Consider the following 18,245-nt stretch of genomic DNA (forward strand, 5'->3'; position numbering starts at 1 on the left):
ATATTTGATCCATTTAGACAGTTTTAGTATATGATGTGAGAGAGGGGTCAGCTTCATTTCTTTGTACACAAATATTTAATTGTTGGAGTTTAGTCTTTTTTAACTTTAATAGAGAGTTAAAATTTTCTTAAAATTATTATGAAACAAAAATGTTTCATATTTACAGTTAAAAAAATAAAATATGGAGTGCATACTGTGTACCAGACATTATGCTGGGCATAGGATCTATAAAGATAAAAAAGATGTAGTTCTTACCTTCAATCTCTCAAAGCTCTGGACATTAACAAAACTGAAAGTAGTCATAAAAATTTGAGGTTACTGATTGTTTTAAAGAATTGGTTTTTGAGAGATTTTATGTGAAAGTAAGATGACACTTATGGTTATATATATGTGTGTGTGTGTATATATATATATATATATATATAGTCCTGAAAATTGCTATAAAAAGCACTTGATGGTGGTTGCTATGCAGTAAGAATATTTTACCTTGATTAGTACTCCTAGAGTTATTTGCTATTAACTTAGTAATTTTGGGAGTGGTAGATGAGAAAGAAATTGTCTGTCATCCACAAATGCAAGGTAGAGATAAAACTGTAACAGAAATGACAGATCTCTTATTATTCTCTCTCTCTCTCTTCTTCTCTCTCTCTCTTTAGTATAACTGACTGTATTAATATTTATTTAACTAAAAGCAAAAGGATCTTTACAGCAGTACTCTCTGAGTCATTCTTTGCCAGTTCTGGATTTTTTTCCCCCACCCTTTCATCTTTCTTCCTTTTTTTCATCTTGATGCTAATCTTATATTTGTTGATAGATATTGCTAATATATGGACTTATTTACACTAGATTTCTTTGAACTAAATTTAGTCTTTTGTGATTAATTGAATTAATAGTTTTGTGACTGATTGACATTAGGACATGTTGGGGTTTTTTTTCCTAATAATACAATAGAGGATAAAATTAAAATTTTTAAAAAGTGGGTAGATAAGTAGAGTAAGATATGACTATTATTCTAAATAAGCTATAGCCAGAGGTATTATAAAAGCAGCATCTGGAGGATTCCCAGGCGATCTGGTTGTGAGGACTCAGTGCTTTCACTATGGGGGCCCGAGTTCAATCCCAGATATGGGAACTAAGATCCTGAAAGCCATTTAGAGAGGCCAGAAGAAAAAAAAGAGTAGCATATGTTACCATGGAGCATCTTTTAACTCAAGGTCAGTTTTTCAAAAAGCTTTGACCTGCTTTATGGTTTGAAAAAATAATTCTCACTGGCCTTGGGATATACATACAAATAAATACAGCCTTTATTGTACCTCAGCTGCTAAGCTTACATGAGGAACTTAAAGTAGCCATCCTTTCTTTACTGCAAAATAGTAGAATCCTGCATAAATTGTTCAGTTCTAAAGCATAAGACTAGAGAAGTAGTAGTGCTATTTTTTTTTACATTTTTGTTTTCAAATTAAATGAATAGATTCAACATGCTTTTTAAAACTTCATTTTAAGCTTTTGTTTTCTTTAAAATATCTCTGGAATTAGTGTGTGTGTGCATATGTGTTACATACTACTTAGGAAATACTATTTCTCTTATTACTGGAGAGGTGAATTATTTAAGGATTTCTGGGATTCTCCTAAGATTTGAAGCATCTGAGGGAATGTAAAAGAACCTATACTTTCTCTGGGCATTTCAAGCTTAGAGTGCCCTAGAGATCCAGAAATAAGATAGTTCTAAATTACAGTTAGCATCTGGAGTCTAGTCAGAGCTCACTTGGGGTTCCTGAAGATAGATATATGTGTACTACAAGATTGAGTAAATCAATATGCTATATGACAACTCACAAAGTGGATCCTGCCTGCAAAGATATACGTTGATTGGCCCACACAGTGTTTTTAAAATATCTAGATTTATGACTTCTCCCTGAAAAATTGGAAGATGTGACAACCTAGGCAGCAACTAGCTAGATGGACTTGTGCTCTGCCGTTAACTAGAATCCATACCACTACTTATCCTGAATGTGTCAGTTGCCATTTATCACCACACTTGCACAATTACCCAGTTACTTAGCTCATTTATGTCCCTATCCAGCAACTGAACATTTGGAATATCTAATTTATAACCATCAGTCTATGTCTCTTTCTCTATGTCTGGTGCAGCTAAGGTAAAAATGAGTAGGTAGTAGTTAGAGCAATCAACTCATTTTTTTCCAGAAACCATTACATATTCATGTCTTCATTTTCTGCTACATTTTTAAATGCAATATTAGTCTACTGTCTGCTGAATCTTATTCACTTCACCTCCCAGTACCTTGAGACTGCTTTGATCACATGTCTGCAGTAGTGTCTTCTGAAGTCTTATGAACACTTATTTTCTCCACCACTATAAATTTATTGTAGTAGAGATTTAGAAAACCTCATTCAGTTTAAAAAATTGTGTGCCTATGAAGAAGCCTTTGATTAACCTTTCCTTAGTATAGTTCACAAGTTCATTTTTTCAAAGAAATGCATATTTGTTGTCATTTTGAAGACTAAGGAAGTATTAGTAACTTACATTTTTGTTTCTCTAGTTGGTCTTTGGACATTAAATTTAAATATTGTTTTCCTTGCTTTCAGTTACAGATGAGGACACAGTAAAGAGATATTTTGCCAAGTTTGAAGAAAAGTTTTTCCAAACCTGTGAAAAAGAACTTGCCAAAATCAACACATTTTATTCAGGTAAGCAGTTTTTTGGTACAACATACAGGAGACAATTTCTGCTGCTAAGGCAGGAGAAACTCTACCATGTCATTGTTGAAACTTCTGATCATTTTTAGATTGGGGCTTTTCCTACTATACTGCAATTAAGGGATATTTTCTTTAGCTGAGGTAGGAATACATATGGTACTTCACTCTTTGAGCTTTGTATGGTCATTGCCCAATTCTCTTGCAGTTGTAAGGATTTCAGGAACTCATTATGAATCGATACTTTGATAGAGCTTCACCATGGCCCATTCCCAAGTATTAAAGAGTCAGAAACATGGTTTTACCATTTCTCTCAGAGCTTAATGACATAGCTGCAGCTTATTAACTATGTTACTTTTAATGCCTTCCCATTGCGTGAAACACTCATATGTGTCTCTCGAGGATATGGCCTCCAGAGTGGCATCTACCAGATGTGATTGGAGTTGAGATGAAAACTTCTATTTCTTTGTGTTTGACCCTTTAACATTTTGTTTTTATATATATATTTACCCCCTACTCCTTTAACATCTATCTGCTTTTCCATCTCACAGAACTCTAAATCCTTGACTCCTTCATTCTGTTCCAGTTGACCAGGATCCTCCCCAAATTACTTTCATTTCTATCAGTCCTTGTGCTTTTAATCCCTTCACCCTTGCTGCCTTATATTGATTGCTTGTCTGGCAAAACTCCAGCTGTAGAGTTTTACCAGCCTTTTACCTTCTTCATTCCTACCCCCAGGCTGCTTAGGACAGTTGGGGATTAAAAAAAAAACAAACAAACAAACAAAAAAACACCATATAGCAAAACAAATGTGAACCACTGTAAATTCATTATTGCATTCTTAACTATGTTCTCAAAGCTGCCTGTGAGTCCTACTCTGCCCTTTTCCATACTCCAGAGTGCTTTTCTAAATCCCATACCATTTTCTTGAATTATCTGACCCAACTATCCTTCCTATCATGTTCATTGTACATCCTTCTTTACAAATAAAAATAAAGACTTTCAGTTTCTATTGGTGTGTAATACTTACGCAGATCTATGCCACTCCCCCCCCCCAAATACCTATAGACATTCTTCAGTTCAGTTCAGTCGCTCAGTCGTATCCGACTCTGCGACCCCATGAGTCGCAGCACGCCAGGCCTCCCTGTCCATCACCATCTCCCAGAGTTCACTCAAACTCACGTCCATCGAGTCGGTGATGCCATTCAGCCATCTCATCCTCTGTCATTCCCTTTTCCTCCTGCTTCCAATCCCTCCCAGCATCAGAGTCTTTTCCAATGAGTCAACTCTTAGCATGAGGTGGCCAAAGTACTGGAGTTTCAGCTTTAGCATCATTCCTTCCAAAGAACACCAGGGCTGATCTCCTTTAGAATGGACTGGTTGGATCTCCTTGCAGTCCAAGGGACTCTCAAGAGTCTTCTCCAACACCACAGTTCAAAAGCATCAATTCTTCAGCGCTCAGCTTTCTTCACAGTCCAACTCTCACATCCATACATGACCACTGGAAAAACCATAGCCTTGACTAGACAGACCTTTGTTGGCAAAGGAATGTCTCTGCTTTTCAGTATGCTATATAGGTTGGTCATAACTTCCTTCCAAGGAGTAAGTGTCTTTTAATTTCATGGGTGCAGTCACCATCTGCAGTGATTTTGGAGCCCAAGAAAATAAAGTCGGACACTGTTTCCACTGTTTCCCCATCTATTTCCCATGAAGTGATGGGACCAGATGCCATGATCTTCGTTTTCTGAATGTTGAGCTTTAAGCCAACGTTTTCACTCTCCTCTTTCACTTTCATCAAGAGGCTTTTTAGTTCCTCTTCACTTTCTGCCATTTACCCTTATTTATTTTCCTCCAATATTTGTAGAAAAGATATATCTCCTCAGTCCATGGCAAATTCTATAACTAATGACTGAGTTTCAGCTCCTAGAGATCTTATTCCAGAAATTATTTCCTCTAAGACTTATTGAATAAATAGTCTCCTTACCAAGTCACTCCTTTAAACAGAAAATAAATTTAAAAAGGAAGCAAATATCTAAACTCTGTGTTTTCCTTCTCATTTTTCATTTATGGCTAAATTTCTTCCTAGGCAGAGGGAGCAGTTTATGCAAAGGCATGGAGCTGTGAAAGGGCATAGCATATATACATGTACTTTTCACTTTGTTACAAGTATGTAGAAGGTAGAGACAAAACAGAAATACTATTTGACACCATGCAAATGCATAGCTTTTCAACAAGGGTTAAAAATGTACAGCAGAAATTACAGTGTTCAAAGAAATTAGACTTCCTAATTCCTACAATTAGGAAGTAAGAGGATAAAGAGGAATCAGGATATAGACAGATGAGAGGGCAGCCATATAATGTAGTAGAGTGAGGAAAATGGAGACTAAAAGAGGAAGGTATTTACAAAGAAAAGAATGTTTAGACTAAGAAAAGTCCATTGGATATGATCTAAGGTTGTAAATGAGAAACATACAAAGTTAAGTTCATTAGCATTTTTCTTTTACTAAAATTTTTCTGGGCAGGCTCTCTGAACCCAACTCTAATTAAGTATAAATTAGATTACAAAAAATAAGGTAATGTTTTTTGATTTCTAAAGAAAATTAAATGTCTGCTCTTAGCAATAGTTACATACTTAATATATTTTGAGTTACAATAAAAAATGCATACAAGGCTTCCCTGGTTGCTTGCTAGTAAAGAATCCACCTGCCAATACAGGAGACATGAGTTTGATCCTTGATCTGGGAAGATCCCACATGTCACAGAGCAGCTAAGCCCATGTACCCCAACTATTGAGCCTGTGCTCTAGAGTCTGGGAGCCACAATTATTGACCCCATGTGCCCTAGAGGCCATGCTTCACAACGCGAGAAGCCCACACACCACAACTAGAGAGTAGCCCCTGTGTGCCACAACTAGAGAAAAGCTTGCACAGCAACAAAGACCCAACACAGCCAAAGATAAATTAATACAGTTGTTTTTTAATACATATAAATTATGACCTCATCATTCAAACAGATGTGTTTTATGTATGTTTACAAACATCTATGTGTGTGTGTATGTACAATATATTTGATTAAAAATATTCTCATGAAACAATACTTATTCTTTAAAGTATAAAGAATATAATCTTTATTCTTTATTCGATTTTTTAAATGCTGATTTATTATACACTAAATTGCTTTCATGATCGTGTATTGGGTTACAACCCTCAGTTTGAAAAATGATATCCTAGACTTGGTTACTTTTCAAAGATAATTTTAGGCTTTCTACTATTAAAAATTTGGGAGCTATGATTTAATAACTTCCTATCTCTGTGTGTATTGGCAGAGCCATTGAAGCATGTCTCTTGATGTCATTAAGCAGTAGGTACAAATTGATAGTCTTCAGACTGACTTTTTGCCAGGTCAAGAAGTAATGGGTAATATGAAGACATGACTGACAGAAATAGAATTTGGCACGTATCCTAGATGGTATCATTTTTCTCCTCATTTAGCCGCCTTCCTCGTGGCAGATTGTCTTGTAGACTGCAAACCTCAGATATTAGGGCACATGAAAAACTGTAAATGATACAGGGATGAGTTTATCTTTTAAACCCTACCGCTACCCAGTCACATCTCAAAAGTTATTTAATGGTCAGTTAAAAATGGTTATTTTTAAAGTGAGATCTAGCGTTGATTGAGGGCTTCCCAGGTGGTTCAGTGGTAGAAATCTGCCTGCCAAGACAGGAACCCCAGGAGATGCGGGTTTGATCCCTGGGTCGGGAGTAATGCCTGGAGGAGGAAATGGCAACCCACTCCAGTATTCTTGCCAGGATCATCCCATGGGCAGAGGAGCCTGGTGGGGTCACATGGGGTCACAAAGAGTTGGACACCACTGAGCACAGCATTGGCTGAAACCTTGAAGTACCCCCAAAATGCTATAAAAGTCAAACCAATGAAACAGTACGAATACTACTAAAATATAGATGCTTATTTTCATACCAAGTCTATCACCTACAAATCGTTTTTTGGATTTTTGAACTTTATTATTTTTTTTAAAGATATATGTAACCTTCCTACGCATCTACATATATACCTGTAAAATGAGCAAAGTGATTCTCAGCCCTCTAGGGTTTCACATGTAAACAGTCAGAAACTGTTCTCAATATTTCAGAAAACCTAATGTAAGTTTTTTATTTATTTCATATTTTTAGCCAATAAGATAGAAGTGTTTTTTAGAGTTACAGATTAAATCTTCAATATTTGAAGACCATGGGAAGAGAGGGAAATTTTTTAAAGGTGTCCTTTTGATGATAACATTTTTTCTTATCCCTGACCTAGAAGTCTTCCAGTTGTTTTCTCTTGCTGAAAATGGTATCAGTCAATACAAACTCATGGTTGTATTGCTAGAAACTTTTTTTTTTTAATGACGGCCAGTACTGTTCTTTTCCATTGGGAGTACAAGTTACTTCATGTCACAAATTTCTCTTTTCTTGAACCAATTTGCTTTCTCCCTCCATTCAAAATACTTGGCTTCTAAGGAGTATTTTTGTGTGCCTACATTTGAAAGAATCTTAGACTGTATCTGTTGCTTTCAATATTCCACAATTAAAACAGGGAAGTCCTTTTAATTGGTTGGAATAATTTATTTTATTTTTTAAGTGTTCACAGCAGCTTTATTTATCTTAGGTCAAACTAGAAACAACCAGATATTAATCAGCAGGTAAATGGTTGAACATATAGTTTATCCTTACAATGGAATACTTCTCAGCAGCAAAAAGCAACACGTTACTAGAACATACAATAATATGGAGGCTCTTAAAAATGTTCACAGATTTAGAGAATGCTCTGTTTAAAATCAGTAACCAACAAGGACCTTCTGTATAGCACAGGAAACTCTGCTCAACGCTGTATGACAGTCTGGATGGGAGGGGAACTTGGGAGAGAATGGATAATGTACATGTATGACTGAGTCCCTTCCCCATTCACCTGCAACTACCACAACATTGTTTGCTAATCGACTGCACCCCAGTACAAAACAAAAAGCCCCCAAATAAATGTTCTGCGGAGCAAAAGAAGCCAAACACCAAAGACTATACATTATATAATTTGACTTACATTAAGTTCTAGAAAAGACAGTGCCTACCTTTAGGCATATAATGGCAGAAAATAAGGAGTTTCCTAGTTGGGATGGGGGTGGGGTGGTCAGTAATTGAAACCACATGCATATGAAGAAACTTTCTGGCATGAAATATTCTATTTCTTGACTATAGTGGTGATGAGTCAGAACTCATCAAGCCATATACTTAATACATGTGCATTTAATTCTATTTAAGTTAGACCTCAAAAGAGTTTATTTTTTGGTGCACTGGGACGACCCAGAGGGAGAGTATGGGGAGGGAGGAGGGAGGAGGGTTCAGGATGGGGAGCACAGGTATACCTGTGGCGGATTCATTTCGATGTTTGGCAAAACTAATACAATATTGTAAAGCTTAAAAATAAAATAAAATTTAAAAAAAGTTTATTTTTTAATTTGAGTGATAGTCAATTAGTATTAAGTGTCCAATTATATACATATGCCCACAAATCATCAGTCAAGGGCAGGAATTACTCTGCTGTGGAAGTAATTGATTTACATTATCAAAAGGATATAGGGCTGCTCATGCATGTGAGGACAGAGATACAACCCAAACTAACCTTTTCTTTCTCTTTTCTTCTTTTCTTTCCTCTTCCTTCCCTCCTTGCTTTTCTTTTTGTTTCTTTCTAAGACTGAAAGCATGGGGAATGCCCAGTCATGGGTAAAATAGTTTCAGGATTGAATCTTCACGAAAAAGCAGACTATCATCTAAAATAGTGTTCTTTTAAACAGTTGTAGCTTGCAACCCAATAACTGGTGACCACTGTGGGGTCATCACAAGCACTTTTTTAAAAATATGAATAGGATTATAGATTGAGGGCAAGAGGAGAAGGGGCAGCAGAGGATGAGATGGCTAGATAACATCACTGACTCAGTGGACATGAGTTTAAGCAAACTCTGGGAGATAGTGAACGACAGGGAGGCCTGGCATGCTGCAGGTGATGAGGTTGCAAAGAATTGGACATGACTTAGTGATTGAAGAACAGCAAGAGAATATAGTAGAATAGAAAATATCAGAGTACATCTAATATATTTCTTTACTAACTTTATCTTTTAAACGTTATGATGCTTGTTATTATAGAGTTTTCAAAGTACTATGGAAACAAACATGAAGATGCATAAATGGAAACATTTAAATTTGGTCTTTGAAAATGGGTGGGCATTTGCCAAATCCTTTGGGCGAAGTGTGTTTGGGAATGGCTTTGTGAGAAGAACTGGAGTACAGTGTTCTAAGAAAAGGGAAAAACCTATCCAGATTCATAATGCATTAAAGTCCATAACATATTTGGGGGTAAGGAGGATAACAGATAGTCAGCTGAGGCTGGAGTTGTAAGAAAATTAGTGCTATTGACTAGAGAGAAAAGAATGGAAGAATAGGATATTATTTTCACACATAGAGGTTTTAGTATATGAGGTTGTAAGAATTTCAGGTTGTAAGAATTCCACATAAAAGCAGTACAGTAATTGCATGTAATGTAACAAGATTACTTGAATCATCTGTAATGGGTCAACAGTCTCATAAACTTACTTTGTATCTCAGGTAACAGTGAAATCCATAAATTGAATCTGCAAGATGATAATATTGAAAGACAAACAAATAATAAAAGTGTTCTAAGACATTTATTTTATTTAATCAAGAATTATTCTTCAATTGCATAACAACATAATAGCTTTGCTATTTTGAAGATGCCTTATATTTCTAAAACAACTTTTCTAAAAGTAAAAAATATGTATACAAATCTCATTAAAACTAAAATAGATCTTGATAACCTTTTTTTAGTTCTTTGAGGGGATTCAGGCACTTTGAAAGTTCTTGAATGGTTATTGGAAATTGTTATCAAATATTTTATTATATGAGAGGTTATGGAATAAACATAATAGTAATCTGTTCTTATTCAGAGTGTGACTTGGTTCACTGGCATGAATAGAAATTGGAATTTATTGTCAAAATAGACAATTTTCATCAGTATTTATAAAATTGCTTAGGAATATCCACTTTTAGTTTTTATAACTACTGATAAACCAAATATATCTTATATGCATATGGAATACTTTTTTGTAGATTCTGTGCTATTCCATTGGGGTAGCTCAGCTGTAAAGAATCTACCTACAATGCAGGAGACCCCGGTTCAATTCCTGGGTTGGGAAGATCTCCTGGAGAAGGAATAAGCTACCTACTCTAGTGTTCTTGGGCTTCCCTGGTGGCTCATATGGTAAAGAATCCACTTGTAATCCACCTAGGTTCGATCCCTGGGTTGGGAAGATCCCCTGGAGAAGGGAACAGCTACCCACTCTGGAATTCTGGCCTGGAGAATTCCATGGACAGAGGAGCTTGGCAGGCTTACAGTCCATTGGATAGCAGAGAGTTGGCCATGACTGAGCGACTTTCACACTTTGAAGCTTTTTGAAGGTCTGACTCTAGAAAACGGTGGTATCATTACAAAATAGACTTGGACACTTGGTGTCAAAAAAGCAGTGTTTCTCATCCTTTTGAAACCTGTGCTTCTTTGGATAAGTTTAGCGCTCTCACACCGTAACTGTAGTGATGTTGACTTTTCTTCAAATTCCAGATGCTTTACCCTCCGCACTCCCACGTAGGGATTCTCCCTCATACACTCTTCTAGACAGTCTTGTCCTTGCGAAAGAGAATCACTAGTTTAAAGAAAGTAACAAAATAACCCTTGAAGTTTTTATTTTTCCTTATGTTTGTGTAGGAACTTGAATTAGTAGAGAACTTTTTTCCTACATATCCATTCATTCATGCAACAAACATGGATTGAGCCTACGTTTGCAAAGATGAAGATGATAGTCCACACAAAACTTGTATGTGAATCTTAACAGCAGCATAATTTATGTAGTAAAAAGACTTAAAGTGAAGTCACTCAGTCGTGTCCGACTCTGCGACGCCATGGCCTGTAGCCTACCAGGCTCCTCTGTCCATGGGATTTTCCAGGCAAGAATACTGGAGTGGGTTGCCATTTCCTTCTCCAGGAGAGCTTCCCGACCCAGGGATTGAACCTGGGTCTCCTGCATTGTAGGCAGATGCTTTACCGTCTAAGCCACTAAGGAAGACCTAAAAAGACTTAAAAACAATCCAAATGTCCATGAACTGATGAATATTTAAAGAAAATGTGGTATATCCATACAGTGAAATAGTTTAGCAATGAAAGGATACATAGAATATGAAAATTTTCAGATGCAAAATAAAACATATACTTAATATGGCTATAGACATAAAAGAGTGTATCAAAACCATGTGCAGAGTAGGAACTATCAAAATTGACTTTTAAAAATGATCAATTAGAAATTTTTAAATGATAATAAAATTGCTTACACTATGAATTGGGTAGACTTTAAGAGAGAATTTGTAAACTGGAAGATAGAGCTGAAGTAGTTACTCAGAATGCAACACAAAGAGATAGAGAGGACTATTCAAGACATGTAAAAGACAGAACAAGAAGGTCAAGAAGTGGTAGTTGATATCGATGATTTTCTTTTTCCACTACCCATTCCATATTTCCTTTGCCCTCAGCCAGTGTCTTAGCTGGTGAGGGTTCTTTACCGGGTGGGATAAACCAGACTTTAATTCTTAAAGGGGCTGAATCCTCAGTAATTTTGGATTGCTTTAGTTTTCAGAAACTTTTATTATTGATCATAAAGTCCTAGGATGTGTTCCAGAGAGTCTCCTGGGTTGCAGACACAATCCTCCTTGCTACTGTTGTGCTACCTCTTCCCCTTGGTAGTCAGAAACACTTTTTAACCAGTAAACACCTTTGCCTTCTGGTTCGGTGGTATCATGATCCCAAAATGGCCAGATGGAAGTCTCACCTTCCAGTTCAACAGAACCATTATTGTGCTCCTGTGAAAGAAGACTTTCCTTTTGAGAACTAAGCAATAGGCAGAACTCAAGTTGCAGGTTGGGAAGCAAAAATTCAGTTCAGTTCAGTCCCTCATCAAGAGGCTCTTTAGTTCTTTTTTGCTTTCTTCTGTAAGGGTGGTATCATCTGTGTATCTGAGGTTATTGATATTTCATGTAATAGAGAAAGGAGCTACTCCTACTTCCACCTGCTGATTCCTAGATTATGTTTTGGTTGCCTTTCTTTCTGACTTACTTCACTTGCTATAATAATCTCTCAGTTCATTCATGTTGTTGCAAATGTCAATAATTCATTCTTTATGGCTGAACAATACTCCATTGAATCTATATACCATGTTTTTCTTACCATTCAACAGTTAGAGGACATTTGGGTTGTTTCTGCTTTTTGATTATTATGAATACCAGTTTGTGTATACGTACAAGTTTTTGTGTGCATGTATATTTTCAGTTTTCCTAGGTATATACTAGGAGTGAAATTGCTGGATCTTAAGATAACTCTGTGTTTTAACTTTTTGACCCCCTTGGACTGCAAGGAGATCCAACCAGTCCATTCTAAAGGAGATCAGTCCTGGGTGTTCATTGGAAGGACTGATGCTAAAGCTGAAACTCCAATACTTAGGCCACCTCATGCAAAGAATTGACTCATTGGAAAAGACCCTGATGCTGGGAGGGATTGGGCGCAGGAGGAGAAGAGGACGACAGAGGATGAGATGGCTGGATGGCATCACCGACTTGATGGACATGAGTTTGAGTGAACGCTGGGAGTTGGTGATGGACAGGGAGGTCTGGCGTGCTGCGATTCATGGGGTCGCAAAGAGTCGGACATGACTGAGCGACTGAATTGAACTGAAACTGTTTTCCAGATTACAAAGCAGCTTGTACCATTTTGTAGTCTCACTCTTACCAGCTCTTAAATCTGTGTCATCAATCTTTATCTGTATAAAGAAAGAGTACACTTGAGGTTTTGCAGGGGGTGAAGTGTGGGCTAGAATGAAAGGAGGCTATTACACTAAAATATGTTTTTCCTATCTCTTTCTAAATATTACAATGCAGTATTTTTTCTCTAGAAATTTTAGGGTAACTAATTAGTAAAAATTCAGAAGTCAGTGAGAACTTTTATGAGTTTTTTTATCTTGATAATCTGACAGTTCTGTTTTATTCCTTATAGAAAAGCTCGCAGAGGCTCAGCGCAGGTTTGCTACCCTTCAGAATGAGCTTCAATCATCACTGGACGCGCAGAAAGAAAGCACTGGTGTTACCACGCTGCGACAACGCAGAAAGCCAGTCTTCCACCTGTCCCATGAGGAACGTGTCCAACATAGGAATATTAAAGACCTTAAACTGGCCTTCAGCGAGTTCTACCTCAGTCTTATCCTGCTGCAGAACTATCAGGTACTTCAGTTCTTACCATGGAGGATAGAACCTTTAAATGATTGAGAAATTATAATCAACAGAATTACCTTGAGCTATACTAATGTGTCAGTCCAAAAAGGGAAATTCTTAGCATGTTATTCTTTCAATTCTTATTGGAATTTCATTTATTCTTAAAATCAGATATCAAAGATGATAAAATAATGTTAACAAGGCTTAGGTTTTTGAAGATCATTTTTCCCACACCTTCTTATACAGTATGCAGGAGTAACCCTTGACTCAGAGTAATAGTCTGCTACCTATTTTTAGAAGCATCTCTAAGTAGTGTAAGAAATAACATATATCTACCCAATCACTGCTAGCTACATAAGAACATTTATACCCCTGCCTATAGCAAAATTTCCACAAAAGCAACTGGACAGTTAACTTTCCTGCAACTAACACAAATAATGTAAAATATACTGAGTTTTCAACTTGCCACTAAGAGCCCTTTCAGTTTTATTATCTGCAATATGACTATTAAAAAAAAAAACTTGCAAAAGAAATTTTTAAAACCCAGTCTAAAAAGTTGAGCTACTGTGTATACTAACTTATAGAAATGCATGGCATTTATTCATTTGTAATTCTTTATAAATTTGTTCATATAGTTAAATCTGTAAAGAACATATTGAAAAACAGATTATTTGTTCAATAATGAATATTTAAATAGGCAAAAGCATCTCCCAGATCTTTAAAGATACCTTATGTGCTGTTGTATTTCCATTTTATTCTTGTCACTATTACTTCTAATCTAGTTAAGATCATCACTATATAAAAACTGGAGATTATATAATAAAAATATTACCATGGATAAATATTGGAATTTTAAAATAAAATGTAATTATAGTGTCATGTCTGCAGTAATGTTAAGTCCTTAATGCCTGTATTTATTTCCATCTTTTCCTTTCATAATTCTACTTTCTTTAACATTTCATATTTTATTAATTATGCTTACTGTTAATGAAGAAGTACTCTTACTAAATTTTATTTTATTAATTTTGCCATAAGTTTTTGTTTTGGGCCGTTATTAAAGCTTCTGGAAAAATAATTGTTTATAAAAGTTCTTATCTATCTTTTATCTTTTGAGACTATCTATACTGTAAGAATACATTTATTTTGCAAATGAGGAGAAAGGAAAATGTATTGTAACCAGTCTTCAAATCATGGGGTATCCTCCCCAAGGGGAGTTTAAAATGATCTACTAAAGCATGAAAAACAAGTATTAACAAACCAGCAAGCATGCAATACCTAATTTAGAGTGACTGCTCTGTTGTTTTTTTTTTACTGATGGTGATATATGATGAGGAAATTTGGGAGATCTGTTTTAAAGAAACTTGCAAATCCACGATTTTGTGCTTTTTTGTCTGTTGATCAAAGAACAATAGAATTTGAGAATATAGAAAAGTATAGTATTTTAATGTTGTTGAAATGGAGGAAAAGTACAAGTTCCTACCCATTATCAGCAAAACCCTATAAATATGATCACTTCTTTTCCACTGGCTCTTTGCACACCCATCCCCAAACAGAATGTATGACAACAAAATAAAAGTTAAGTAGATGATAGTCCATTTTCCATGCTTGTTTGTACATGTTTGCAGAGTAGGGGGGAGATGAATAGCTATACCAGTCCTTTAAAAAGCAAAGAACTAATAAATGTATTCAGTTCATGATATATCCAGAATATTTTCTGAATATATTCTTTTGATCAAAGAAGCAAAATAATATAAATTAGCTATTTTGAAAAGAGTTGTATATAGGAAAATGGAGATGAAAATATTTTGAATTTAGGACTTCCATTAATTTACATGAAATAAAAATAATAGGATTCATAATCTGGAGTTTCTTTGTATTACTAATAGCATACTACCTTGAAATGAATAAATGAAATGAGAAAGAAGAGTCTTATCTTTTTATAATAAATACTTTTATAAAAGCACTGCCATTTCTCTTGGTGCTCAGTCTTCATTCATCTCAATCAGTGCAAAGTGCTTATTGTTTTTCATTTTCTCTTATAGTGGCAGAAATTATAGTAGTGTTTCTTTTTTCTTTCTGTAGAATCTGAATTTTACAGGGTTCCGAAAAATCCTTAAAAAGCATGACAAGATCCTGGAAACATCTCGTGGAGCAGATTGGAGAGTGGCTCATGTAGAAGTAGCCCCATTTTATACATGCAAGAAAATCAACCAGCTCATCTCTGAAACTGAGGTACAGTCATCTCACTTATATACCCATATTTTTAGTAACATTAAAGTCTTATTTTAAATGAAGTAATTCCTCATTTTTATTCTCCTTTTGTTGTTAGTTGCTTTAAATACATATATTCTTACTCATTATTTTTCCTTTCACTTTATTCAGTATATATTCACCAAGAGTATATCAGAATACCATATATATTAATATAAATGGTTCAGAATTATTTATGCATTACTCAAGTTTAGTATAACCTACATAAATATTTAACAATGTGTCTTTTAGGCTGTAGTGACCAATGAACTTGAAGATGGTGACAGACAAAAAGCTATGAAGCGTTTACGTGTTCCCCCTTTGGGAGCTGCTCAGGTTAGTATTTGTTTACAGTTGTTCAGTTGGTTCATGTGACCTATTTAATAATCAACACAGTCTGTTAGGGGGCTTCCCAGGTGGCGCTAGTGATAAAGAATCCACTTACCAATCCAGGAGAAGCAAGAGATCAGGGTTCACTCCTTGGGTCAGGAAGATCCCCTGGAGTAGGAGATGACAACCCACTACAGTATTCTTGCCTGGAAAATTCTATGGACAGATGAGCCTGGTGGACTACGGTCCATGGGGCTCCAAAGAGTTGGACCTGACTGAGCAAGCGTGCGTGCGCACACACACACTCACAGTCTGTTAGGTGATAAAATATACTGGTTTCATTACTTTAAAAAATGTTTCACCCAAAGTTTGTGAGTACTTATTACTACTGTTTTTCTCATTTAAAAAAATCAGATGCCAGATCTCACTTCATAATAAATTGCAATGGCTTCTGACCTTTCTCTTCTTACCCTGTACTACTGCTCTTGTTTATTCTCACATGCTAACTTCATCTGAGCAAATAATTAAGATGAGATATTTATTCGATGATATAAAAGTGGGGGGGGTCAAGATATTCTGGGCTACTGCATACTTTCATCCAAAATGCAATAGTTATGCATAAAAAAGCATCTGTTAAATGATACCTACATAGCAGTTATACCAAAAAACACTTTAAATGATATCTTTTGTGTCATAAACTAAATCCTAATGAATTTAAAAGGATTTAAATCATAGTGTGTTTTCTGACCAGAATAGGATGGAAATCAATAATAAAAAGAGCTTCTTCATCCCTGTTAAAGGTGTTTATGGAGAACCTAAAACCGATATCATACTTAATGGTGAAACATTGAATGCTTTCTCCCTAACCGGAAACAAAAAAGTGTATTCATTCTTACCAGTTCTATTTAGCATTGTACTGGAGGTTAGGGCCAGGGCCGTATGGTAAGCAAAAGAAATGAAAGACAATTAGATGAGAAAGAGAGAAGTAAAACTGGTGGATTGTTTTGTTTTTGTTTTTTGCCAATGACATGAGGACCTATATAGAAAATCCAGTGGATCTATATAACAGCTACATGCACCAATTAGTTTATTAGCAAGGTTGATGATTACAAAATCAATATATAGATATGTAGGGATAAATCTGACAGAAGATGTGCAAGACTTTTATATTGAAAACTGTAAAACATGATGGAGAAAAATTAAAGAAGACAGATGTGAGAGAAATTAGAAAACCAAGTATTTTAAAAATATTACTTCTTCCTAAGTTGATTCATAGATGCATCACAAACAAACTCAAAATCTCAACAGACCTTTTTAAAAATAACTACTAAGCAAATTTAAAAATTTATGTGAAATTACAAAGGTCCAAGAAGAGCCAAAACAACTTTGGAACAACTTAAGTTGAAGGATTAACACTATGTGGTATCAATACTAAAGCTACAGTAATCAGGACAGTGTGTTATTAGTGTCAGGATAGGCATAGATTAGTGGAATAGAATAAAGAGTCCAAAAATAGACCAGTAAATATATGAACAATTAATTGTCAATGAAGATGCAAAGGCACTTCACTGGAGAGAGGATCATCTTTTCAACAAATGGTGCTAGAGCAGTTGGCTTTCTTATGCCAAAAAATGGGACTTCCCTGGTGGCTCAGATGGTAAAGCATCTGCCTACCATGTGGGAGACAGGGTTCAATCCCTGGGTTGGGAAGATCTCCTGGAGAAGGAAATGGCAACCCACTCCAGTATTCTTGCCGGGAAAATCCCATGGACAGTGGAACCTGGTAGGCTACAGTCTGTGAGGTCACAAAGAGTCCAACACAACTGAGTGACTTCACTTTCACTTTTGAAATGATATTCTGAAATGCCATTCAGTTGAGAATCTCTGGTATATATTTACAAATTCACTTGAAGTTACTCTGGTTTAATACTGTAAATACTCAGAAATGAGTATTCTTATTTTTACCATTGTCTCTAATTATATAGTACCAAATATGTGAACTCTAATTGAGTAATACCGACTTCCTAAATTTAAAGATGTACACATTGTAAAAATGAAATTGCACTTAAATCTTTTTTATAAGGAAACTCAGTGTTTATATAATTTGATGTTTTAGATTTTAATTTTCTTTATTTAGTGACACGTATTTCTATAAAATAATTAAGCAGGCAACTCATTTCTAATATTATTGGATAATGATGATTCTCCAGCTCAAATTTATGAAAATTCCCATCATAAAATATTTCTGTTTTCTCTGTAGGACTTTGAGGCCTGTAGTACTAATTTTATTATACTATATGCTTAATGTATTCAGTATTTTGCCCTGTACTCAAAATGCCGTTTCCCTCTCTCTACAGCCTGCACCAGCATGGACTACTTTTAGAGTTGGCCTATTTTGTGGAATATTCATTGTATTGAATATTACTCTTGTGCTTGCCGGTGAGTAGTTTAAATTTTGAATTAAATTATTCTTACTGATCTGTTTATGTCATATTCTGTCCCTCTAACAAAGCTACCACCCAACTGCCAAAGCTACTGAAGGAGAAATCTGTCAGGGTTAGTCTTTTGTTTGTATAA

At 35.6% G+C, this 18,245-nt stretch overlaps 1 protein-coding gene across 2 annotated transcripts in view; it reads left to right on the plus strand.

Annotated features, from left to right (window-relative positions):
- Positions 1-18,245, plus strand: part of XPR1 (xenotropic and polytropic retrovirus receptor 1) — a 201,401-nt gene that overhangs the window by 125,959 nt on the left and 57,197 nt on the right. For both annotated transcript variants that reach the window (XM_055582863.1, XM_055582862.1), the window contains exons 3-7: positions 2,608-2,709; positions 12,874-13,097; positions 15,171-15,320; positions 15,591-15,674; positions 18,026-18,107. In XM_055582863.1, the coding sequence (XP_055438838.1) occupies positions 2,608-2,709; positions 12,874-13,097; positions 15,171-15,320; positions 15,591-15,674; positions 18,026-18,107 (642 nt within the window). The remainder of the gene's footprint in view (positions 1-2,607; positions 2,710-12,873; positions 13,098-15,170; positions 15,321-15,590; positions 15,675-18,025; positions 18,108-18,245) is intronic.

Source organism: Bubalus kerabau, chromosome 5, assembly GCF_029407905.1.
Source record: "Bubalus kerabau isolate K-KA32 ecotype Philippines breed swamp buffalo chromosome 5, PCC_UOA_SB_1v2, whole genome shotgun sequence".
NCBI classification, from domain to species: domain Eukaryota; kingdom Metazoa; phylum Chordata; class Mammalia; order Artiodactyla; family Bovidae; genus Bubalus; species Bubalus kerabau.